Source organism: Nelumbo lutea, chromosome 1 (genome assembly GCF_056320005.1).
Source record: "Nelumbo lutea isolate HS-2025 chromosome 1, American lotus-T2T, whole genome shotgun sequence".
Lineage (NCBI taxonomy): Eukaryota > Viridiplantae > Streptophyta > Magnoliopsida > Proteales > Nelumbonaceae > Nelumbo > Nelumbo lutea.
The window spans coordinates 65,357,754-65,384,728 of record NC_142684.1 but is presented as its reverse complement, the minus strand read 5'-3'; the positions used below and the strand labels follow the sequence as shown (position 1 = coordinate 65,384,728).

General features: G+C 38.9%; 1 protein-coding gene across 6 annotated transcripts; it reads right to left on the bottom strand.

Annotated features, from left to right (window-relative positions):
* Nucleotides 1-1,359: 1,359 nt before the first annotated feature.
* On the bottom strand, nucleotides 1,360-25,129 carry LOC148874982 (putative membrane protein At3g27390). Of its 6 annotated transcripts, none has more exons than XM_088966086.1 (11): nucleotides 24,905-25,068; nucleotides 17,044-17,124; nucleotides 4,305-4,413; nucleotides 3,995-4,187; nucleotides 3,552-3,688; nucleotides 3,165-3,453; nucleotides 2,932-3,038; nucleotides 2,650-2,821; nucleotides 2,363-2,558; nucleotides 2,010-2,250; nucleotides 1,360-1,825 (listed from the first exon to the last, which is right to left on the bottom strand). In XM_088966086.1, exons 4-11 carry the CDS (start codon nucleotides 4,055-4,057, stop codon nucleotides 1,576-1,578), a joined length of 1,455 nt encoding a protein of 484 aa, XP_088822212.1. In that variant the 5' UTR covers nucleotides 4,058-4,187; nucleotides 4,305-4,413; nucleotides 17,044-17,124; nucleotides 24,905-25,068; the 3' UTR covers nucleotides 1,360-1,575. The 6 variants fall into 6 exon arrangements, with proteins under 6 accessions (XP_088822212.1, XP_088822208.1, XP_088822207.1 ...); XM_088966082.1 differs by lacking the exon at nucleotides 17,044-17,124 and adding an exon at nucleotides 15,841-16,014; XM_088966081.1 differs by lacking the exon at nucleotides 17,044-17,124 and adding an exon at nucleotides 15,841-16,014 and having other exon boundaries at nucleotides 4,305-4,431; nucleotides 24,905-25,058.
* Between the last annotated feature and the right edge of the window lie 1,846 nt (nucleotides 25,130-26,975).

Sequence of the window (26,975 nt, the reverse complement as noted above, 5' to 3'; positions counted from 1 at the left end):
GACTCTAGTTCGTCCATCTCTGACCCTGCCCGGTTCAGGTGCTTAGTGGGTTGATTGGTTTACAGTCGCCCGGCTTGAGTTAAGCTTTGCACTACACTCTCTTAGTCAGTTCATGAATGATCCCCGTCAAAAACACTTGGATGCTGCCTTTCGTGTTGTTCGCTACCTCAAGGCCACCCCGACACATGGACTATTTCTATCATCACACAATGACTTCCAGCTTCAAGGTTACTGTGACTCTGATTGGGCTAGTTGTCCAATCATTCAACGATCAACCACCGGATATATCACATTTCTTGTAAACTCACCACTTTCTTGGAAGACTAAGAAACAACATACAATTTCACGTTCCTTTGCAGAAATCAAATATCGGGCAATGGCTGTTACTACTTGCGAACTTTTGTGACTTAAGAGGATCCTTGCTGATCTTACAATTACCCTTCTAGCACCCATGCATCTCCATTGCGATAACAAGGCCGCAATAAACATTGCAACCAATCTAGTTTTTCATGAGCGTACGAAACACATTGACATTGATTATCACTTTGTACGCGAATATATCCCAAAGAAGGAAATTTAGACCTTTCACATTTCTGGCACCCTTCAGCCGGTTGACCTTACAAAAGCTCCTAGTGCAGATTAATTTCAACAGCTATCATCCAAATTGGGTGTTGCTTCCCACGTCCAACTTCAGTTAGCCAAAACATAGGCGGTTACAACAACTTTGTAAATTGGCCACGTGGCCTCACACTTGTCCAAAATCAGTTAGCCTTGTATCTATCTATCTATATATATATATATGCAGAAAAGAAGCAGGCTTCGTCATTTAGTTTCATGAAATCCCACAGGGATAGGAGCTCTGTTTCTCTGATTTGCAAGAACTGGTACAATGCCGAAAAGCAGGCTTCCGCCATTCCGATTAGACCACCACCGGCAGCCCATTTCCTTTTCTTTGTTTTATTTTGAAAATTTGAAGAAAAATAAAAAGTAAAATAGTATTTTTCGTCTTTTTGTTAATGGGCACTACAAGGGAAGGAGTAACATTAGTCAATTTTCAAACAGTAAGAGTACAGTTAACCCATTAGCTAAACCATACAAGGGAATGCCACCCCTCCCCATTTCCAATTAGGCTATGTTTGGTTTGAAGGAAAAGGTAGGGAAAGGAAGGAAAAACAGAGAAACCTGTGCATATGAGTTTCTTATCTTTTCCCTTCCTTTTCCTACCTTTTCTTTCTAACCAAACACAGCTTTAGATTCTATCCATGTCAACCGTGCAGATACAGTTAATAAATGCATTGCTATGGTCCTCCCACTGCTATGGAGTAGTCGACAAATAGGGCCAAACATGGAGAAGATAAATTAGGTCCAATTAATACTACCATCCATGTGAACAACAAACCATCGCTAGAAAGCTTACTACAGTAGTGTTCATTTGCACCAACTGATGATAAAATCTGAACCAGGAATTCGTAGCTACTTTTAATTTCATGCAGAAAAGATTCAACAACTAAGTTAATCAGTCGAATTACCATTCAAAATGAATCGCCATTTTTGCACTAACCTAATGTTCATCATTCATACGATATCCCCACTGTTGTCGGTTTTCTCTGTTGCCCTTTCTCCTGTTAAATCTTGATCATCTTTATCCTCATCATACCCATGGCCGATTGGTTTCTTGCCACTGGATCTGTTTTTCAACCTCCCTCCATCCTGACCTTGCAGTGCACCAGTTCCCAGGGCCTCTATATACAGCACTCTCACCAAGTTCCTGAATCGACGTCGAAATGTCGGCATCCGTGACAATGAAGCAACAATTCCTTGCAGCCTGTAACAAAATTTCAACTCCAATTTCTAGAAGATGACAAGATGCTTATAATTCTGCTTTTGCATTGCAGGGGAATCCAGAAACTACATTGTTTTAGGGATCAAAATATACTTGGAATTAGAATATTCCAAGCTATTTGGTAATTGATCTTAAACACTAAGATATTTCCAGATAAAGGTAGTACCTTCTAAATATAGCTTGCAATTGTGCTCTTCTGACATTGTCATCTGATGGAAATCCAGTGTCATTCCAGTCTTCAGGCCTTTCATTATCGTAGTCCATAATCAACTTTCTCAAGCACGATTCCTCATTCTCATCTAACTGGAGTCCTCTGATCTGTTCCTTAATAATCAACAATGGTCCAATTAACCACTCAAAAACCAAATCCTTTGGCCAGTCAATCGTTGTTAGCTCCACCTCATTAGCTGGTAAATCCAATTAAACAACATGGTTAGATATCACTACTAAGTAGTAACCTTATATCAAGGCTACAAGTTTGGAAAGAAGAAAAATGCAAATTAAGAGTTACAGACATACAGATGAGCAACTCCGAGGAGTCGGTCTTTGCTGATGCGATCAAACACTGCAGAATGGACCAAGCAGGTAGTTTAATGCCTAGCTTCTTACATTTTCCCATTCCAATGCATTTCTCGAGGTCTCTGATATCTATTGATCCATCATGGAGGAGAATCCTACCATTAATCTCGAAAATTTTGAATAGCCAATCCCAGACCTGTTATACTCTCTAGAGTGAAAATGTGCAGTGACACATCTGATTCGCCATCCTAAAAGTGTGACATGGAAGGGGTGTAGAAGCTCCTTACTTGTATGGGCTTTAGTTGGTGAATGGTTCTCTTCAATGTTCTTTGCTCTGAAACTAGCTTTTTGCCATCAGTATGCGCATCCCGTTTCTTCTGATTATTTTTGTCATTGTCAAAGGATATTCTTTTGTCAAGGGGCTTTGAGGAGGAAGTCATGCTTTGACGGTATTTAGGCCTGGCTGTCATAATGATTGTGACTGTGACTCTTTTTGCATCAACAATTACCAGATACATATATAAAAAGATATTGTATATCGTTCAAAGTATTCCAAGATAGGATGATACCTGGGAAGGCAGGATCCCTCCCTCAAGTAAAGTAAATCATTTGTGTATTCATCAAACAATGATATCACTGATACAATGTAATAAAGTCCCATCCTTAGTGAGTTTTCCTGGATTCAATGGGAAATTTCAGTAAAACATCTGTAAGTTACAGCATGATTGCAACTAGTATCTGTACAGGAAAGATACAATACCCAACATCAGAAATGAAATCTTCTATATATATATATACCTACCTGATGGACAATAATCCCACTGTAAAGTCCCAAAAAGAAGCTGCAGAAGAAAGCACCAATGACAGCCCCAACAACAGCTAGGGGCCATAAGATGATGGCAAGACCAGCAAATGGAACGCATACTGTCTCCATAAATGGTCCTTCCCTCCCAATCAAATCTTCAAACAGCCTCTTCCATCCAATCAGGAGCATATAGGGGCTTTTCCACAGTGCAACAGTAGTGATCAAGAGAGCATCAATGGGGATTGCTAGCAAGCTAACCAATAAACAACTAGGCAACATAGATAACCTTCCAAGAGAAACATAATGAGGAGGTCAGATTTTAAGCTTTTTTATATTAAACAAGTAACAGATCATATTAAATTGTGAGAAAACAAATATCTTCACCTGATGTCCATGGGCTCTTCATCCTTGGGTACTTTCTCACTCAAGTCATCCATGTAGGAAAAGTACGAATGGAAGCAAAAATCTGTAAAATCTTGCACTACAGTACAGCTTCCATCAATGGTGCTCCAGCACCCGTCCTGTGATTGAAGCAGAGTTGTGAATTAGTTAAAATATTGACCACAGATTCACAGACAAGGGAAGACCCCTGTTTGTAGACATCAATGCAGGAACATCTTGCATATCTATCCCCTGTTAGATGGCTTACCATAACCATGGTCTTGTTTCTAACCATCTAAAAAATAACACGTATCCGTGGCTGTATTCTCTGGTTTTCTTCAATTTCTAAAGATATTTATCTACTGTTAGAAATAGCCATGGACCATGGTTGAGGGATATTTACTAAATTTCCGCTTTGAAGTTTATAAATTAAAAATAAGTCTTACAAAAAAGCAGTGGAAAAGCTTTTCTGTGATTTGATCTCCCTCAGCTTCGAACGTTGCGACCATTGGTTTGAAAACTCCATATCCTATTCCAGCTAAAAGGCTTCCAACTATTCCAAAGACTGGCCAGAGAGCCAGAGGCACCGGCAATGATACCAATAACAAAATCTTCAAAACCAGCCCAATCCTCTTGGTTCTGAAATAACAACTCAAGATAATCAATGAAGGAACAAAGGAAGTACAGAGAAAGCACATTTGAACACATTAGAATTGCATGGACATGGTAAACAAACTTCAGTGGGAAAAAAATTACTTTGTCAAACAGTAGTAACTCCAGAGAAAATGTGCAGGCCACAGTCCAAGGATTACAGCAGAATTTCCAACAAGAATGGTGACAGCTGCCACCGGTCCGATGATTGATGCTGTGAGAGAAACATGAACTAGAAATCAAGTCAATAGAGATAAAGCAAATTCAATTTCTAAGCATACGTCTGTACACTACACAACTATATCCATGTATATAAATAAACTGCGGGGTGCTGTGTAAAACTTTTTCTCTGCATCGCCACCTTGTTTTAAGTGCTTATTTTTGTCAAAGAATTGTCAATCTCTTGTTCTTCTAACTTACAAGATCTGCTGAATTAGCTTTAGCTATGGATAATCTTAGCAAAGACGATGCAATGAGGAGCAAGTTAAATTATAGATTAAACATTGGGAAATCTATACCCTGTTTTTAAACCTACAGATTCTGCATCTTCCTTCCTCTCTTGTTGATACAAGTTATCTCTGTATGTGTCATCAATTAAAAAAACCGAGAATAAGTAGAGAAAAGCAAGGAGTGGTCCTCAATCCTCATGTAATATATTATAAACCTTAGGAATCGAGGGGACTCATCTAGGAGTTAGTCTTACAATTTGCTGAGCCATCAACTAAATGTCAATCTCTATTAAGTATGATCTAACAGAGAAGGTAGAAAACGATTCTTGGTCCAGAAAACCATACATGGGAGATAATGATGGTTAATGTCTTTCTGACTTTCTACTCTAGCAAGTAGAAATAGGAAGCCAGCAAATTTCTTGAACAAACCCACTGCTTCCAGGATACAATATATTCTCGTATTTCAGCTTCTTATGTGTTATAGAGCTATTCCTTTGTTATGTCTTACGTCTATGCATATAAATTTGCATATATTCATTTTCCTTTGTTATGTTATACAGAGATTCCATATCAAGAGAGAGAGAGAGAGAGAGAGAGGTTCTGCTGTTCATACCCTTGAGAACGCCGAGAATCAAGAGGAATAGGAAGAACAGAAGAAAAGAAATAAACCTCCATAACTTGGCAATAAACCCAATTGGGACCTCCATCAGATGATCCTCTCAGAGATTCAGAGGAAGAGAGAGAATAGAATGCTGAAAGTAAAGGAGGTTGGTAGTAAAACTGAAGAGCTGTAGGGCTATACTACAGGGGGGTTACGTACCCCGTTGTGCACGCCTTGTTTGTAAAGCAGATGTAGAGCCAGTTAACAAAGGAGGATGAAGACACGAAGTCGTTAGGTGGCAAAAATCTGTAGCTTTTTTGCCACATGTCGACTATACAATGATCTATACGTGAAGAACCTGGGGGTAAAGTCCACTGATGGGATTCATGCTTTCATCATAATTTCTTCCTTACCTTTTTTATTCTTAACTCTCAAGAGGCAAGATACAAATCCCTATCATCTACTGATCAGTATCCAGTATCCACAACTATCTTCGATTAATGGTGAAGGTAAATTGCCGTTTTGGGTTTGAAGTTACAAACCGCATTCGATCGATCTTTGAATGATGGAATGCTTTTGACATATATTCATTATTCCACCGTCACCTTAACCGTGGAGCTACTTTACTGGGAATGCCACCGAAGTTTCAAGTGGATGTACATGTACAGACCTTAACGCAATGATATCTGGGTATGGAAAATGGTCAAAATTAACAAATTTTTTATTGCCCAAAGTGCCCCTACTGTGCTGTTTTGTGCATTTCTTCTCCATATGTATATCAGTATGATTGCGCTACCAAGCGTAGACGGTTTTTGGGATTAGACGGTGTTTGGTTCCGTTTACGTTTTGTGTTTTTATTAATTCAAACGTTATTTATATTTTTTTTACTTTAAAATTGTTTGGTTGGGTTCACTTTAAATGTGAAGGATGTACAATGCTTTTCGAAGGTAAATAGTGTTTGGTAAGATGATTTCCATCACTGATTTTCGTGTATGTACACACATTATTCTATATGATGGTATACACTAATATTATATCATATTATATAATGATGTTTATCAAATGGTTCAGATTAATTAGACGATTGATTTATAATATTTGTCTTAAAATATTAAATCCAACGGTTGAAATTATTGCTCAACATCAATAATGGCATTATATGCAACGGCTGTGAGTGATCCAATAAAAAAAGTTTGCACGTAATAAAACCATATTTACGTTAACCCTGTGGAAGTGGGCCTAATAGTTTGTAAGTTAATATTTTGGCTTTACTTTTTCTCTCTACTGTTTCATTCTATCATTCCATTTGGACAATATTTTTCCACATTTTTTCCATTTTACGTATACCGGATTAGATGATACCTTTACCATGTATTTAATTGATACGAGCAAAGAAAGATGAAAGATGGCTTGAAAGCACTTTCCTTTTCTTCATAACGGTCAAGCAAGAAAACCCGAAATAAAAATCCTGTCTAATAGATAAATGAATAAAAGAACAAGATTAAAGTTGTATGAGCACCAATTTAGTTGGGTTTACAGAAGTTCCAAACTGGGTTGTTCTTGAATAGCCGATGAATTTTAAGAAAATAACAAAAGTTAAATGCTTTAGAAAGAAAATACAGATTGTCCAATAAGTAAATGCTAACAATCTCTAACAATGGCTCCATTTTTCCATCAAATTTACTAATAACATATTCATCCTATTTAATGAACTTTAAGACTAGTAGGATAATTATTAGTCAAACTTAAACCAAAAGACAAATGATGTTACAATTGATGGTGCGCAATCTGGAAGCTCCTAGCTGGAAGATGACCTGGAAGTTGGTTGCATAGTGAGTTGTTTCGAACTACAAGAAAACTGATTACAGAACCTGAGGTGGCTAACCCGGTGAGATCACTCCGATGCTTAAATTAGTATTGTGTTATCTTGGTTGCGAGCTAAAAGCTTGAATGTAGAGAGAGCTAGTGAGCAAATAATCATGCGTACTTGGGTCCTGGGGGTTGATGCCTTTATATAGATGGGTTGTCGTAGGCCTCGCGAAACATTCCTGGGACCTTTGCCTCGTGACGTTCGGATCCATTTCGTTTTAGTAGGAGAGTAACGTGCCAATCAATGAGGTTTATCATTTCCCTTTGATCCAGACAGGATGAGGATAAGGCTTACTGTTTTACGGCGTGATCCCGAGAAGTTCGGAGATGACTATTGAGCTTCTTAGTTCGATTACTTGACACCTTCGACATATGTGGGTACCGAGGTGCTTCTGGCTTCGAAGTCACCGAGCACCCGAGGTCCCCGTTCTACTGATGATGTGTCTTCACATGTCGATCTGGCACTTGGCTGATAGGTCGCTTCCACGTGTCCCTTGCATACTAGGTCGGGCCAAATCACCCCTCATCAATTGCCCCCCATTCCCTGTGCCTTTGGTCTTAACCCAGTGTAGGGAGTTCATGGCGAGCTCAGGTGGATTTGGCATGACTTTCAGGCTGTTCAGAGGGCGGCTCTTTGGTTGGACCTTCATGACCCATTTGGCTTGACCGGTGAGAGCCAAGATCATGTACCGGGTATACACGGACCCCACGCCATTTTATAAATTTCATGGACGTCAAAATGCATGCTTAACCGATTATGATCTCGGGAGGCGTGCAGCCGGTTTTAATGGGAGCCGTCGGATCACATAGATCTCGACCATTGAAACCCAGTCGAGGTGACTATAAATAGGGCTGAGTAGGAGTTACCCGATCTCACTATATGCCGAGGTGAACAGACATTGTAGGGTATATGCCTGACCTGTATGCGCACGTGCTACTTTATTTACCCATGCCAAAGTGATTGTGTTTTTGGTTGCCAATGTCAAAGTGATTAGGACTTATCCGTCCATGCTGAAGAGGCGACTAGGACTTATCTGCCCATGTCGAAGAGGCAACTGGGTCTTAGCATGCCTATGTCGAAGAGGCGACTACGACTTATCTGCCCATGTCGAAAAGGTGATTAGGTCTTGTATTGTGCCAAGGTCTTTTGTCAGCTCGACACCATAGCCCTTAGGCTCAGGGAGTGACTTATAGTCCTCTCTCCAGCTCGATGTCCTTTTGACTAGCTCGATGGTCTAGTGGACTTAGTAAATTTTTGGTTGTGTTGCAGCCGCGAGCTCATAAATAATATCTCCTCAAGTTGTCAACGTTCCAAGTTTGAGACACTTGTTTTCCTTCCATAGTCTCGAGCTTATATGTGCCTTCTCTGAAAACTCGTCTCACCTGGTACGGACCCTCCCAGTTCTGTCCAAGCTTACCCACGCCGAGTTCAGGTACCATGACCTTGTGGAGCACTAGGTCACTGACTCAAAATTGTCATTTTCTAACTCGGGCATTGTAGTACCAAGCTACTCGTTGCTGGTAAGCTATAGTTCAGATATAGGCCACGTCATGTACTTCTTCAATCAAATCTGAGTTAGTCCAGAGCTCGTCGCCATTTGCCCCTTAGTCGTATGCATCAAGTTGCAACGTTGGTACTTAGATTTCCGTCGGAATCACAACCTCCGTTCCATAAGTGAGGTAAGGGTGTTTCATTGGTCACAGCCTTGATAGTCGTCCTATAGGCCCAAAGGATGCTAGGAAACTCGTCCACCCACAACCCTTTAGCTCACGCTAAGCAAGCTTTCAATCCGTGGAAAATATCCCTGTTCGTCACTTTGGCCTGTCCATTTACCTGTCAGTGTGCCACCGAAGTGAAATTTTGTTGAATCTCTATCTCGGCACACCAATTTTGGAATTTGATGTCTTCAAACAGCTTCCCGTATTCCGATACCAGCACCTTGGGCAACCCAAAATGACACACAATGTTCTACACGTTTCGAGCTATAATGCTTATCAACGGTTCAGCCTCCACCCACTTTGTGAAGTAGTCCACTACTACAACCAAGAATTTCCTCTGCCCGGTTGTCGATGGAAATGGACCAAGGATGTCGATCCCCCATTGCGCGAAGGGCCATGGGCTGGCTAAGTACTCTAGATCAACAACAGGTTGATGGAGGATGTTGGCATGCCTTTGACATTTATCACATTTATTGATGAGTTCAAGTGCATCTGCCTTCATAGTATGCTAGTAATAACCCTGTCTTAGTGTTTTTTGGGTGAGTGCTCTGCCCCCCAAGTGTTCTCCGCACAGTCCTTCATGGATGTCGCGAAGTACTAGTTTGGCTTCTAAAGGTCGCAAGTAACGTAGGTAGGGGAGCATGAAGGACCTCATTTACAGTCGTTCGTCAACAAGGACGTATCGAGCTGATTGACGCTCTACCCTCCGAGTTGCATTGCATTCTACTAGTAGGGTCCCGTGGAGCAAATAATCAACGAGTGGGTCAACCCAGCTCGGTTCCACTTTCAACACGGGAGTGACCTCTTCTACCCCCCGAGAATGTTGGGTCGAGGCAGGCCTTCTATTTACACAGCTCACATCGTGTTGTCCCTAGTGCTTGCCAATCGTGACAAGGCATTGGCCTCAGCATTTTCAGGCCTCGATATCTCCCTCATGAAGCAAGAATGACAACGTGATAGGACTTCCCTGACCTTAGCTAGGTAAGCTGTCATGGTTGAATCACGAGCTTCGTAGTCATCGTTGACTTGGTTCATTACCAGTTGAGTATCACTACACACGACGAGGTGTTTCACACCCATTTCCTCCTTTAAATTGAGCCCAAAAATTGGTGCCTTGTATTCCGCCTCATTGCTTGATGTGTCAAATCTGAACCAGAGAGCGCACTCCAGCTTCACCTCCCTCGAGTTGTACAGTATCAGTCGAACACCACTTCCTCGCTGGTTAGACAAGTTGTTTATGTAGAGGATCCGGGGCTCCTCGTCCCAAGTCGGTCCTATCCCGCTCGAGACCGGTGCCACACTGGTCGATGCCTCCAACGTGTTAGCAGGCTCAGTCAGTTCAGGCGTCGGCGTGCTGAACATGCACTCTACTATGAAATTCACCAAGACTTGGGCTTTGATCGCTGGACGTGGCTCGAACCGGATGTCATATTCGCTTAGCTCGATTGACCACTTTGTCAGCTTCCCTGATACCTTGAGCTTAAGAAAAATGTGCCTTAGAGGTCTGTTGGTGAAGACGACATGGTATGGGCTTGGAAGTATGGACGTAGTTTCCGAGCTGCTACTACTAGTGCATAAATGAGCTTCTCAATGTCAGGATATCTGGTTTCTACATCCTACAAAACTTTGCTTACGTAGTAGATTAGTTGTTGGACCCGATCTACTTCTCTATCTAGTACCGAGCTGACCACCTCGTCACTTGCCGAGAGGAACAACTTCAACTCGTCTCCTTCCTCAGGTCGGGTCAAACCTGGGCGGTACTCAGATATCTTTTCAACTCATCAAACGCAAGCTAGAACTCTTTGGTCCACGCAAAATCTTTGTTCTTCTTTATTTCCTTAAAGAAAGGTAGGCATCGACCCACCAATGTAGACATAAACCGACTGAGAGCGACTACCTGACCAGTGAGTCTCTGAACCTCCTTTATTTTTTAGGGCAGTCTCATCTCTAAAATAACCTTAATTTTATCTGGGTTGGCTTTGATGCCACGTCGGTTCACTATGTAACCAAGGAACTTGTCCTATGTGACCTCAAAGACACACTTGTTCGGGTTAAGTTTCATATTAAATTTCCTTAGAATTTGAAAACTGCATTTAAATCATCAATTAAAGAATTGGAAAACTGGGTTTTCACGACCATGTCGTTAACATAACACTATTTTATTGTCAATCAAAGGTTCAAAAACTTTATTTACAAGTTGCTAGAGAGTTGCTCTAGCATTCTTCAAACCAAAGGGCATGACTTTGTGATAGTACAACCCAAGCTAAGTTACAAAGGCAGTCTTATCCCGATCAGCTATGCCCGTCCTAATCTATTTGTATCCGGAATAGGCATCCATAAAGCTTAACAACTCATGCCCCGATGTCACATCTACCAGGGGTCTAGTTTGGGAAGGGGGAAGTAGTCCTTTAGGTAGGCTTTGTTCAGGTCGGTGTAATCAACGCACATGCGTCATTTTTCATTGGCCTTCTTCACCAGCACGGGGTTGGCCACCCAGCTCGGGTATGGACCTCCTTGACAAAGTCTGCGGTGAGGAGCTTCCCAACCTCCTCATCGACTACCCTCCACCACTCTGGGGCGAGGTTGCATTTTCTTTTGTCTAACTGGCCTGACTGAAAGGTCCACATTTAACTTGTGAGTAATCACACTAAGGTCTATGCCAGGAATTTCTACCGCGGACCAAGAAAAAATATCTAAATTATTTAGTAGAAAACTTACTATTTGTGTTCAGAGCGGTTTGCTTATTAGAGCACCGATTTGGAGAGTCTTCGTTAGCTCAGTCTCAGAAACTGGTATGTAGACTGCCTCCTCCATTGGGGCAGCTCCTCAGTGTAGTGCACTGGTTGTTCTACCTGGATGTCTTCTACCAGTTTCACCTTTCCTTTTAGGGAGGTCATGTAGCACTTTCGAGATTTGAGTTGATCGCCTCATACAACCCCTACTTCGTAATCCGTCGGGAACTTCATTGCCAGGTAGTATGTTGATACTATTGCACGTAAGACGTGTTGGATGGGCCGACCTATGATCGCGTTGTAGGGGGACGAAGTCTGACCAAGGGGTCTGACTTCTTCCTCTAATCTCCCTGTTGGTCCCCCTGTCCTTTCTCTTCGTATAAGATTTAATTTTTCAGGTATCCGCGATGAATGAGCTCTTCGATTTTGTCGCAGAGGTTTTGGTAGTTCTCGGGGTTGTGACCATAGTCCCAATGGAAGTGACAATACGTAATCGGGTTCCTGGTCGTTGGGTCTCCCTGTAACTTGGGTGGCCATTTGACGAAGGCGTCCTTAATAGCCATCAAGATCTCTCCTCATTTCGCATTGAGGGGAGTGTAGCTAGATCGCGGACCCGACATGTGGCTTCGAGAGGGGGACTTACTCTTAGAGCGAGGTGACTTACTTTTTCTCCTTGGCAACTTGTTCTTCTTTCTTTTGTGTTTGCTGCTACCCGTTCCTTCTTCTTTTGTACTTATGAATCTCTCGGCTAATGCGAGAAACTTTGTAATAGTCTTCGGTCAATTCACTCCGACGTACCACCTGAACTCCTTGTGCATGAGTCCCTTCCAAGCTACGGTGATGCGTACTACTGGGCCGAGCTCAGTTATCTATAAACACATTTCACTGAAATGTTTGATGTAGCTCCTAATCGACTCGCCTTCCCTCTACACCACATTCGAAAGGTTCTCTATTCACTTCGGGCACTTCTTAGTAGTGATGAAGTGGGTTGTGAACATGTCCACAAATTGTCCCCAACTTTTGATAGAGCCTGGCATGATGTTCCTATACCAAGCTCGAGATAATCCTTTGAAAGTGGTGGAGAAAGCCACACATGTACATGCTTCATTGGCCCCGGTAAGGTGCACCTGAGATTGGAACGTGTCTACATGATCGCTAGGGCCGTAAGATCCATTGTACTTGTCCAACGGTGGTACCTTGAAATTTTTTGGCATCGGGACTGCTAGTAGCTAGGGTGATAGGGGAGAGGGTCGGCTCAACAATGCCAGAGCCGATCTCGTAGCCACTGAGCTCACTTTCTCCCTTTCTTTACTTTGTTCTTGTAATTGGCTATCTTTTACGGGTGGGCTATTGTTGGCTAAGGAACGGCGAGTCTTGTGATGCTACCACTGTTGCTTCTTTTCTGGCTCGACGTTAGTGTTACAGACTCCTGTACGGTCTAATACTTCAATCCTGGTCCGTTCTCACTCCCAAACACTATCGCGAGGTGGATTAAGGTTCCTCCGTTGTTCTCTGGCCGCAAAAGTTGCCGATGACTGTTCCTCTTGGGCTGGCTGGCTTTGGGCTTGTCCATTTGGTTCCCCCTTTGAGAAACTAGGGGAGTGTTCTACCTGTCCATCTTGCCCCAAGGTGGGGTTCGGCCCCTAGAAGGGACCGGTACCTGCAAGGTTCCCTCACCCCGATGGGGAGAATGACAAAAACTTTAGTGGGCCCTGTGCTAATTCTGATTCTAAAATTGATACTGACATATGTGCTGAGGTGGAATCTGCTATTAGCTTGGCTATTGTGGTGGAAACTACTGTTGGTATTGTTGGTGAAATAATATTGTAAAAACTGCTGGAATTGGTGGATTTGTTGCATTTGGATTTGCATTGTCCTGAAGCTCTAAATGAAGTCATCGAACTGAGAATGCCCGAGTCTAGGAGGAATCATGGAAGGCTCTGAGAAGGAGGTGTTCACTTGGGTCAATGGGACGTTTACTTGTTGGGTTGTATGAGGCACTAACGGAGGGGGATCCCTAAAGCAGTTAGGGGAATGGTGAATTGCCCGATAGTCACTGAGGGGCCTTGAGGGAGTGATGTTTGGTGATCTTGCCCCCTGATGATGTTCATGTCAATACCATTACCATTGTTGTTGGATGATGTCATTGAGAAAGAATATGATGGATGGTAAGAAATAGTGTTGACCTTTCGATCGTTTCCCACAGACAACGCCAATTGTTGATGTGTGATCTGGAAGCTCCTAGTTGGAAGATGACCTGGAAGTTGGTTCAAACTACAAGAGACTGATCATAGAACCTGGGGTGGCTAACCTGACGAGGTCACTCCGTTGCTTAAATCGGTATTGTGTTATCTTGGTTGCGAGCTAAAAGCTTGAGTGTAGAGAGAGCTAGTGAGCAAATAATCGCACGCACCTGGGCCTTGGGGGCTGATGCCTTTATATAGATGGGCTACCATAGGCCTCATGAAACGTTCCCAGGACCTTCACCCCATGACGTTCGGATCCATTCCTCTTTACTAGGAGAGTAACGCACCTATCAATGAGGTTTATCGTTTCCCTCCGATCCATGTGGGATGAGGATAAGGCTTACCATTATACTATGTGATCCCAAGAAGTTCGGAGATGACTGTTGAGCTTCTTAGTTTGGTTACTTGACACCTCAGCACAAGTGGGTACCGAGGTGCTTCGGGCTCCAAAGTGACTGAAGGTCCCCAATTCTGTTGACATGTCTTCACATGTCAATCTGGCACTTGGCTAGTAGGTCGCTTCCATGTATCCCTTGCATACTAGGTCGGGCCAAATCACCCCTTCATTAACAACCACAACAAGCAATGAGTGCAAAATATCTATTATTTTGTTGTGGTTGTATGGTAGATTAATTATGTTGGATAACTTTAGCCCTAGGTGTTCTATGACAAATCCCACCATACTCATCTACCCATACAAATGAACCCCTATCATTACCCCTAACTGAACAATGTAAAAATCATCGCTCATAATTAGTTTCCATCCTTTCCATATGTAGTGTCATCTCCCCTTTACCACAAAAGCAGTTTGATAAAAACATCTCATCAGTCATTTTTACATAGATAACTTGCACAGCAAACATCCAATGATGAACAAGTGAGCATATAAACACATAAACTTAAAATAGATTAAGTAGTAAAGAAGTTCAATCCATAACAAACTTAAACACCATAATAGTTTGAATCCTAACATTAGGTTTCACATGTTTTGGCATATTCCACACATTTATGTAAACCGCTAGGTAGACCTTTGGTATCTCTCTCATAGCTCAAAATCAATTCGGTCTCTAACTATGTCCATCTCTATACTTGAACCTAGTGCAGTAGTAGTGTGCTCTTCACAATCATCATCGCCATCCAAACCATCATCATCATCATCATCATTTGAGTCATTTTCATAATCCTTTGCACACTCGTCTATATATTTATCCTCATGCGCCTCTTGTTTTATGAAGTTATATATTATAAAACATGCCATTACAAGAAGTCCTTAGAAGTCTAATTAATAGCATGACATGTTTTTCAAAATGGGGAATTCACCCCTCAAGATCCCAAAGCAACTTTCAATGACATTACACAGTAAAGAATGAGTATAATTGAAAAGGTCTCCCTTTGATCTAAATCTACTAGACTGTCTCCTAAACTCACTAAGATGAAGCATTAGCATATCTAGAATTAACAAGGTAGTATTTTCCTACATTGAATTCCAAATGTGAGGACACAAAAAATGATGAAGACAACTAATGAAGTGCAATTCTAAGGAATGTCTACTTCACCTGGAGGTTCTTTGGGAAACTCTACATTCGCCTTATTAAGTGCTTTTTCCAATATCCTTAAATCATGTGCTAATCCTTCCCATCCCGTGTATACAAAGGTAAAGAACATATCAAAATCACAAATAGCCAAAACATTTGTTGTGCAAACCTTCTTCCTTCCTCTATACAGTATTTGTTTAGCGATTACGACACTAATTGATACATGTGTAATGTTTATAACCCCTACACAGTCCTAGTCACAATTATGAGCATATTTAGAACAACAAATGTGAAGAGAACCTAAGTTATAACAGACTAAGAAATGTAGTTACCTTGAATATTGGGTAATATCTCTCAAATTTCCTAATAAATGGTTGACCTTCGATGAATGTAGGTGGCTTTATGATTTCATTCCCTATTTTGCAAATTGCATTTATAAATTTTCATACATGAGCGTTAATGGTCCATGAAGAATATTGGAATCACTTACCCATTAGGCGATTCCTCGCATTATGACCAAATGTGAGGAGGAAAAATGCAAGCGATTCCTCAATGATGGTATTCCTAGTGCTCTTCAAAACTCCCAACATCATAAATAGAGTGGTAAGGTTTTTGAAGACATGTCATTCCATCCTAAATGAAGTGTAGCATCTATCTGCATGTTCTAAATCATTGAGGAATTTTATCCACATATAAGTATGTCCGGTCAAAAAAGAATTCATGCAACATTGCCCTATGGTTTGTGAACAATACAAGTGTAGTATGCAGGTAGTCATAATGAAATTTATCATTTCCCCGTCATTTGAGTATGAATCAATAATATGCCTTTTTTGTCGACATTGATGAGGATCCATAGAATATTGTTGTATGATAAACTACAACATTATAAGTAATGAAATCAAAATAAACATCACACACCATGGTTACAACTAGCATAAAATCATGTAAATACCACCATGTAACAAAAAAGTGTCATCGACCATTGCAATTGTCATAATCCAAAACAAATTGAAGTGCATATAAGCATAAGAGGTCATCACCCATTACCAAAATAAAAAAAAAAAAAAGAGACCATTAGTCTAAAAGGTGTTCAGATGTGCATCGAACTGAAAACAAGAGAGAAAACAGATTTAGGAATGTCAAGAATAGTCGAGCTCCACCCCAAATAACCTCTTTTATATTAAAAGATATGAAAGATATGTATTGTTACAATAATGCCCTTATAGAACTAAAAGATAAAAAGAACAAATAAAATAATATTAATATTATACTGTTCAACAAGGGTTATACTACTAATGTACATCAAGATATATCTTCACACTCCCCCTCAAACTGGTGTATGTTAGCATCAGTTTGCCCCCAAAAATGAGGTGTCGACTCTTAGTCATGGCCTTAGTGAAGATGTCGGCAATCTATATGTTAGAGGCTACATGAGAAGAGATAGAGTCAGGAACGAGAAGGTTTTTAATAAAGTGATAGTTCACCTCTACATGTTTAGTCCTCTCATGGAAGACAGGATTAAATGCAATCTTGATAACACTTGTGTTGTTGGCATATAAAAGGATAGGAGTAGGAAGTTGAGTACCAAGATCCATGAATAGAAATTTCAACCAAACAATCTCACTACAAGCAGAAGACATAGCTCTATACTCAGTTTTAATAGAAGACTTAGAGACAGTTTGTTGTTTCTTACACTTCTAGGAGATGAGAGAGTCACCCATGAAGACGTACCATCTAGTAGTGGATCGGCGAGGGTCAAGACAATTAGCCCAATCTGCATTAGCATAAACTCTCAATTGTATGGGTGATGAGGAAGAGAAAAATAGTCATTCAGAGGTTATGTTTCTAACATAACGGATGATACAGCGAACAACAGTCATATAAGGTTGTCGCAAGGCAGAAACAAATTGTCTTATGACCTAAACAACATGTGAAATATCAGGCCAAGTCATAGTGAGATAGATCAAAGAGCCAACAAGTTGACAGTACAAAATAACATCAGGAAGAATTAGGCTTTCAGATTTAGACAACTTGATATTTAGCTTAGAGAGGTATCAATGTATTTCTCATCAGTAATTCTATCTAGTTTGACAAGATTAGAGGCATAATTTTGCTGATAAATGAAATACCCTCGACTACTACGATGGACTTCCAAACCCAAGAAATAAGGGGGCCTAGGTCCTACATATGAAAGGAGTTATGAAGTAAGAACTTCAACTCACAAATGCCATCATGATCATCCCCAGTTAAAAAGATGTCAACATACAATGGTAGAATAGTGATACCCTGGGGCCTTCTCTTAATAAAGAGAGAGTAGTAAGATGAACTCTAATTATATCCAGTTGCAACATCTCGAAAGTGTTTAAACCAAGCCCTAGGTTCTCATTTCAGATCATATAGGGATTTTTTTAGGTGATAGACACGTGTAGAATTACTACAATATCTAGGTGGAGGCTTCATGTAGATTGTCTCCTTCAGTTCACCTTGAAGAAAAGCATTTTTCATGTCTAGTTGGTAGATAGTCCAAAAATGAACAACATATATACCTATAAGAGTTCGAATTGTGGTGATCTTAGCAACCGAGGTAAAAGTTTCTTCATAATAAATCTCATATTCCTGACTATATCCTTGGGCAACTAACCGAGCCTTATATCGATCAAGGAAACCATCTGACTTCAGTTTAATTGTATAGACCCAACGACTTCCAATAATAGAAGCATCTAAAGAAGCAAAAACAAGATTCCAAGTATCATTCTCATGGAGGGCTTGAATTTTGGCATTTATGACTTTTTTCCACTAAGGACTTCTAATGGCTTGTTGATAAGATCTAGGAATATGTGAAAGAAAATACAACATAAAATGAACTATTGTTTAAAGAAAAACCATAGCGGCCAGGGAGTCGAGAAATACGAGTAGAATGACAAAATGGAATAATAGAACTACCATTTGAAAGAGGATGATCTTGGGTCGAAGTATCACTTATAGAAGGTACAAAAAGAGGATACTGTGGACCAGGTGGAAGGGGGGTTGTAGGCACAGGAACTGGGACACATTACTGCTTGTGGGTGAAGACGAGAACATCTCTCTTAGTTGAGGAAGTAGGAGTGTTATCTGAATCAAAGTCCTACAAAAAATAGATAGGAGTAGATAATCTAGCAATTCTAACAAAGAAGGAAATATATTCAAGAAACACAACATTCCATGAAATCCGAATATAATGAATAGTAGGGTCGTAACACAAGAATCCTTTATGGTTATGACTATGTCCCACAAATGCACATATAGCAAACTAAGCAGTTAATTTAGAACATTCATGAATAAGAAGATATACAAAACAAAGGCAACAAAAAACATGAAGGTTGGAGAAATCTAAGGGATGACCAAAAAGTTTTTGGAAGGGAAAAGTGTTTTCGAGAACAGATGAAGGAATATTGTTAATCAAATACACAACTGTACTGGATGCTTCTACCCAAAACAAAGTTGGAGTATGGGATTCTTGTAGTAATGTTTGCACAATACTAAGGATATGTCCATTCTTCCGTTCAGCTACACCATTCTGTTGTGGTGTTTGGGCAACTGTGATGAGACTGAATTCCATAACTCCTCAAGTAGGCCTAAAAGTCTCCATCTTTATATTCTCCCCCTGAATCTAAACGGAGGATACTCACTTTACACTTAAAGCGAGTTTGCACCATAGTATGGAATAATTTAAATGTGCCAAAGACTTCTAATTTATGCTGTAGAAAATAAACCCAAGTGTATATGGTACAGTCATCTATAAACAATACAAAGTATCTATATCCCAATCGTGAAGTAATAGAAGAAGACCAAGCATCACTATGTATTACCTCAAAAGGTTTAGTGGAATGTCCAAAAGTGTGAAGAAAAGGTAAAACATGACTTTTACTAAAACAAGTATTGCAAGAAACATTAAAAGTATGAACATGAGGAATTTTATTCTTAATTGAACTAGAATTAATAAAAAACTTCAATTTTTTATTATATGAATGACCAAATCATTTATGCCATAAATCCCAAACATTATTTTTATAACTCAATAGAGAATCAAACATAGAAGAACTAAGAAAAGCCAATGATGCTCCTGATTGAGACTTCTCGAACTCCAATGCAAACATACAGCCCAACCTATGCCCCTTCCCTTTCACCTTCCCAGTGTATTGATCTTGTATCAAGCAATCATCATGAGAAAATGTGAGAATATTTCCTGCATCAACAAGTTGACTAATAGAAATCAGATTAGTAGTAAGGTTGGGTACTAAAAGGGTTTTGGAGAAAGGGAATGATCTAGTGGGAGACAGTTTAAGTAATAAGTCATTACTACCAATAATGTCTAACTTTTCACCATTGGCAGTAATTATGTGTTTATGGTGTGTTTCAGTGGATGAATTTGGGTGATTGAGGTAGGCTCCTATCATATGATTGGTGGCACCTAAATCTATAATCCAAGCATGGGAAGGAAAAGAACAATATGTAGAAGACTTACTAGACAAGCCAATAGCAAAGAAAGCAGAGGATACCAATTGTCAAACATTTTCTTCATCCATAGCACCAGTTGAATCACTTTTCATTGAAGAATCACCCTTGGTGGACATAGTGTCAGATGCTTATCCATCTGTTACCTGATAGGCCCGGGGTTAAGTCTTTTTTATAGAACTCTTAACTGGTTGGATTGGACAATTTGGAATGATGTGACAATGTTGCTTGGAATAGGTGTATACATTCTTCTTCTTACAGTGATGCAATGCTTCCAAAACCCTTACACTCATAGCACTAGATTTTGGAAAAGTCCTTGGAAGTTGACTTCTTACCTCCATAAGCAACAAAGGTTGTTTCAGCCCCAACTTCAGTCACATTTCCATCAAATTCAGTTACACATTCTTTTTCTTCCCTTAGTAGTTCCCCTGAAACAGAATCCAAATCTAGAAGTGTTCCCCTACTCAGAATGTTGGACCTGATTATCTCATATTCAGGTATAAGCCTCATCAAAAACTAAGTTACCTTTCTCTTCTCAAAGTGTTTTTGGAGATATTTCACACATTCTACTAAGTCTGAGGGATCAATATAGACAATTTCATATTCAGCCCACAAATCAAGAAATCCTAAATAATATTTGTGTATCCTTCTATCTCCTGGACTGTAGGCAAATATCTCTGATTCTATTTGATACTGTTTAGATACATTGGACCGTTGATAAACTTTCTCTAGATATGAATACATCTCATAGGTTGTTTTCATTCATCTCATAGGTACAAAAATATCATAATCAATAGAACTTAGAATCCAGGAAACAAGCTTGCTATTATCCAGCTTCCATTGTTGTAAGTCCTTGACCTCAGTCTTTGTTGGTTTAGTGATAGTCCTATTCAAGTATCCTTCCAAACATTTCCCTTCAACATAAAAATCAAAATGGAACTTCCACATCCCACAATTCTGTCGGTTCATCTTCACAGGAATAATATCCCCTCTGTTTGAAGCCATTACAACAAAAAAACAATAAAAATATGGTTCGACAATAGTCTAAAAGAACTAGATTGAAGTAAAAAAACTGATCAAAGAAAGTGAGATAAGCAATAATCGAATCCAAGAGAATCAAAAACTGAGAAAAGAAACCCCTTACTATCACTAGAGATTGTCCAAAATCCAACAATAGAAGAAAACTGGATACACAATCCAAAAAAAGAAAGTCCGGATGCAGCCACCCAGAAGATATGTACAGATCTCTCTCAAAACTTCATGAATCTCAATGAAAATTTTAGAATATATTGAGGAGGGCTAGGAGACAAGCCTTTCAAATCTTACTACAGACAGATGTTAAACAAGAGAGATCCAATGAAATCTCTCTTGCTAGATGTGTAGAGTACAAAAAATGGTTCTTGGAAATATTATGACAGTCTAGAACCAATTGGCAGTGATAAAAGTTATAAACGAATCAAGAAAAAAAGAAGTTGATCAAAGAGCAACCTACTTTGATACCATGTGAACCAAACTGAGAACAAGAGAGAGAACAGATTTAGGGGTATCAAGAATAGTCGACCCTCACCCAAAGAGCCTCTTTTATATTAAAAGATATGAAAGGTATATACATATACAAGAATGCCCTTATAGGTTTGAAAGATAAAAAGAACAAATAAAATAATAAGAATGCTATATTGTACAACAAGGGCTATACTAATAATGCACATCAAGATGTATCTTCACATGAGAGTCAACCAAGCACTAAAAAAGGTCTTCTATAAATCATGGGTTCGATGGCTCATCATCCAATCCATGAAGCCAAAAACTCCTAATCCCTAGAGGAATAGCAAGGAAAGTGTTTCTCTATTTATCTTCCATAAACAACTTAGTTGGCTTGAAATAGCAAGTTGGAGATAATTTTTCAACCTGAAATATGGAATTAAGGATTTCAATACATTCCTCTATTTGCTCTTTCTCACAAACCCTGTCAAGTCTATCCCTTTTTAGGGTTCTTTCCTTCTCCACTTCTTGAACTTTTTCCCATTCTATTTCTATCATTATTTCCCTCTATACTACAATTTCCTTCTCCATTTCCATTTTCTATTGCTTATCAAAATCCCGTGAGCTTTCCTTTTCTAAGATTTCAAGTCTCTTCTTATTGGACTCTACTCATGAATTAATCATTAAATCAAGTCCAAGTGGAAGACATTGTTTCTTCCCTTTCTTCATGCTAGTGAGTGGTTTTTCAACTCTCATCTTACAGTCTAGCATCTCTAATACATCATTATTGGGATCAATAGTGTAGGGACTGGCGAGAGATTCCTTAGTTGCTAATGTCCCTTGATTATCTAGCATGATAACTAATGGTGGACCATCTGAAATAGGGACATGATCATTAAGACCCATTTCAAGTGAGTATCCCATGTCCCTAATTGCTTGTGTTCCTCCAAAAAATGTACTCTAACTCATCCCAATGATAATAAGCTTGTGTCCTAAATGATCGTGCCCAACAATGAGTCTACACAATATAATGAGCTAAGTAGGTTTTATACTATTCTAAACTAAAGCAAATGAGTGGGTTTAAGGAAAAACTACCTTCATCAGGCTTTGTCAGACTTCTTCATTTGCAAGGATTTTTTGTCAATGGATCTACAGTTACGCCTATGTGGTTAAGGAGGGCTAAGTATCACTTCCGACGCTGTCTAAGTGCATTATATTTGTTTTTGAACTAAGCATGAACATAAGTCTTGTTATGTTTCTGACTAAATTTCTCACGAATATATTTCCACCCTTCCATGTTAAAAGAAGATGTAGGTCTGTTGTCCCTAACTTGTTCCACCATTAGATTAATGAAAGTCTCTTCCTCTACACCAATCCATTGCGCACAATCGGGACCGAATTTGACTTCTTCACTATCTAACTTTGTTGTCATCCTACTATCAAACCCACTAAGCTTAATTTTGTTATTGTGAATAGAGCTCTAAAGCTTTGCTATTGTGAATAATAAACATGACCTCAATAAAAAATAAAATAAATTCAAAAAATGAAATTGTTTCATATCACAAAAGATCACATATTCAGATTTTTGGCTATCAAGATAAAGAAGACAAATTCAAGTGCTAGCTAAACTAGCATGAGTACCTATTGACCAACAATCACTTAACATGTACAGATAAAAATAAAATGTTTGTTGTTTAACCCACAAAATTTTGAATGCTACAATGGAGGATATCAAGAGAAATTAGTACATTCTATTACGTAAGTCTTAAGCATCAATACTGTTCTAAGGGTTAAGATGTAAGAAGAACTTTAATTTATATAATTCCCAATTTATAATCATAATGCAATATGTTTCAATAAAGGCATTTTGACACAATTGTAAGCCCGATAAAACCCAAGGGCTACCAAAATTTTAATTTCCTTTATTTTTTTAAGCTTTCGATTTGTTTGAGATGAAACTTGAGTATATTTATTTCCTTAGATAATAGGATATGATTGCAATTATCAGTTTTCATGATTGAAATTATTAAATTTGAATTCCCCCTCTCTCATTAGTGTTTCATGTTATCTAGTCCCTTCTTATTTAAATAATTGCTATGAAATTAATGCAGACATGAGATTAAATATTTTAGATTAATTAAAGGTAAAAACCTTGTGGGAGGAGAGATGCTATGATAAGTCATTGGGAATGACTGATTGGATGAAGAGCCATTTTACAAAAGCCCAATAGACTTTATTTGAGAGTGGCTTATTAGTCTCAAAATAGATATGAGTTTAAAAGTTTTTATAGATATGCGATGATAAAAGATCATACCCATTTTACAAGCCCATCCAGAACTAGACAGGTATTCAGTCTTGGGTTTGGATGGGACCCCGTCCAGTCCAAAATCAATTTGGATGGACCAATAAGACATATTGGATTGGATCAGTTTGGTTCAAAATATTTATTAGATTGAATTGAACCTGGTCTGTCTATAACAAATTTATATTGGATTGGGTTGGATTAAGCCAATATCTGATCTATTGATATACAATAAGAATGTATGTGTCAATGGACTGGGTTTGGGTTGAAATCAATCTAAATCAAAATGAACTTGAACAGATTGGACGGTCCAGACATTAAATTATCTTGGACTGGTCCAAATTGGTCTAAAACATTCATTGGATTGGATTGGACCTGATCCATTTATAATGAACTGACATTGGACTGGATCGGATTGGACCAAATCCAGTCCAATTGACACCCCTAGGTTCTCCCACCAGTTAAAGGAGAAGTTTATCTACATATGATGGCTGCTCCATATGTTTGCCGGGACTGATAGACTTGGGAAGCCCTTATGGCAGGAACAAGGGCATTGCGATGGAAATGCTTAGTATTCAGCATGTGGAGGTGGAAGGAGCTTCTCGAGCAATAACAAGTTGGCTGAGAGAGGTAGTTAAGCCCCATGGAGGTTCAAATATTTCTTGAGAGAATCTGGAGATCTGTTTTCTAGTGTGAATATCTTTGAGTTATATCCAAAAAAGGATTATCTGTTGGTTTTATTATCAAATATTTGTGAGATTTGTGGTTGTAAATTAAGCAAGAACAAATTTATTATTGTGTTAAGAAAGTGTTCTTGTGAGAAATACACTTGTGTATGGACAGTATGGTTAGGAGAGCATCCTTAAAGCCTATTCATTTGTTGTAAAGGCCGGAATAGCACCCACACCCATGAAGCCTCTCCACTGGAACTCAATTATTCAAATACTATTTTGGTTTTATAATTATTCTATCAATCATTCAAATAATATTCTAAATGCTCTAACTTGATAAATGGAATAAGAAATTCAGTTCCGATGTTCATCTGTACACTTTCAATGCAAAAATCCCTAAGGCTCATCTTCATCTTTTGATACAAAAAAAAAAAAAAAGAAAAAAATAATTTAATACAAAAAGAATAATTTCTAATACAGTTTACACATGAGGATCATGTCGATACCAAACAACAGCAGAATGGACCAGGCAAATAGGAAATTAATTCTTGAACGAAAAATAACAAGAAGCCAAACACAGATGTAAACAAATCGTTTGTACTGACCTCTTGATCGGAGATGAAGAATGGACCAGACAATGCTCTGCAAACCCCTTTCAAAAAATAGAACTGGGAACCTAAGAACTAAAAAGACTACAATGCTCAGGCGACGACCTCCCCTAGCGCCGATTGCAGCGGTTGAGTGGTGAGAGGGGAAATACTTCAACAGCAAAGAAGAAAGATGCGAAGTATAGGTAAAACCCTACTTGCCATTGCATTTGAAATTCCAATGGGCCAAGAAGCACCAAAACATTCTCACCATCAACAGCTCATGTGACACTTAGGAATGCAATTGACTGGGTCTTGGGCCTGCTTAAGCGTAGACCATGGGTTTAGCTCTAATTATGGTTGGACATGCAAAATCAGGTTTGACCTCAGGTGGGCCGGGCCCGGCCTAGCTGTTTGGCAATTTTTTTAGAAGGATCTTCTAACAGCCTAGACGGCTAAAAGATATATTGAGCTTTTATGGTCTTGTCTTTAAAGAAAATGACTATTTGGTAAGCAACTCAGTTTACCAAGATTTTAAAGACGCCTTTAGAGGCTATCTATCACACAGACCAAAAAGCTTCTTTTGAAGCTTCCCAAAATTCGGCTTTTCTCAGTCTTTTTGGGTCTTTCCATGCACACATCTTCTCATCTTTCTAGCTTTGGGTTACCAAACAGGGAAAAAAAAATAATTTTTGGTCTTTCAATCTTGTCGAAGCCTAAAGCGCCATGCAAAAAGACATGCCAAACACCACCTAAATATTAGGGCCTGCGTTGGCTTTAAACCTGACCTGGCTTGCCCATGTTGAGAGATTTATTAGGGAAGTAGAAGCAGAACTAAAAACTATATCTTACGGTATTATGTAATTATGCAGAATTAAAGAATTTAATTTACTCATCTATATATATATATATATATATATATATATATATATATATATATATAATAAAAAGAGGAAAGAGGGGAGGTGAGAGTTCCTCTCACCATAGAGCTCACACATGCCTTCTCATCCTCTCATTTTTCAACATGTGCATATTTGCTTTTAAATTAAATCATTAAAATATATGTCAAAATTTAAACCCTCATAAATCTCCATTGTTTCTCGTAAAATCCATATTTACTCTCTAATAAGGTCATTCTTAAATCTCTCTCTCTCTCTCTCTCTCTCTCTCTCTCTCTCTCTCTCTCTCTCTCCTCTTAATAGTCAATGTTTGTAACATCTCCCCTCCCCATTAAATCCTTTTTTTCCTCTAAATCTCTCTTAATGTCTCTCTTTAATAAAATAAGCGTGTAAATTAAATGGATTGGGTGAGGCTAGGAGGCAACTAGCTCAACTCTAAATTTGAACCCTAACTTGAACCCAAACAATTCCCACCTCTTACATGGAATGAGCCAATCTTCTTATTCTATAAAAGTCTAAAGAAACCATTGCTCCTTTTCATGGGTTATCAAGTTTTTCTCTTTTTTTATTAATGTAATGTAAATTTTTTCATGAATTATTTTGCTTCAATAAAAAAATACAATGAAAACACTTAACGTGAGCTTTTGGTTTTTTTCATTAGTTTAGTTTTAAAATTATTTTCAAAATTTAGTTATTGATCTCATGGTAAGCACACTTTTTTGATCCCAAGTCTTCACTACACCTAAGTCCTAACCAAAGAACTCCAAATCTTCGCTACATCTAACTAAACAACCTACCAACTGAGCCACCATTAATTACGTATCATGCTTAGCTGTTGATTTCTGTACTTATCCTCATAATATATAAGTTATATAAAAAGGAATAAAATTATATCTCAATAATAAAAAAGAAAAGGAAAATTATTTTTATACTATTTTATATACAACATAATAGAAATGTATAAAATATTACTTTATTTTTTAAATACATTTTTGAATAGCAGCAATCCATGCATTGCACGGGGTCACCACTAGTCCGCTACTATTCCACCCAGAATTCGGTTTGTAAGATTCTATTTTAAGGGAGAAAAACTTGTATCATGAATAGAGATGCAAACAGATCAGATTGGATTTGAATCAGGATATATCCAAATCCAATATAACAGTATAAACATCCGATCCAAATATCCA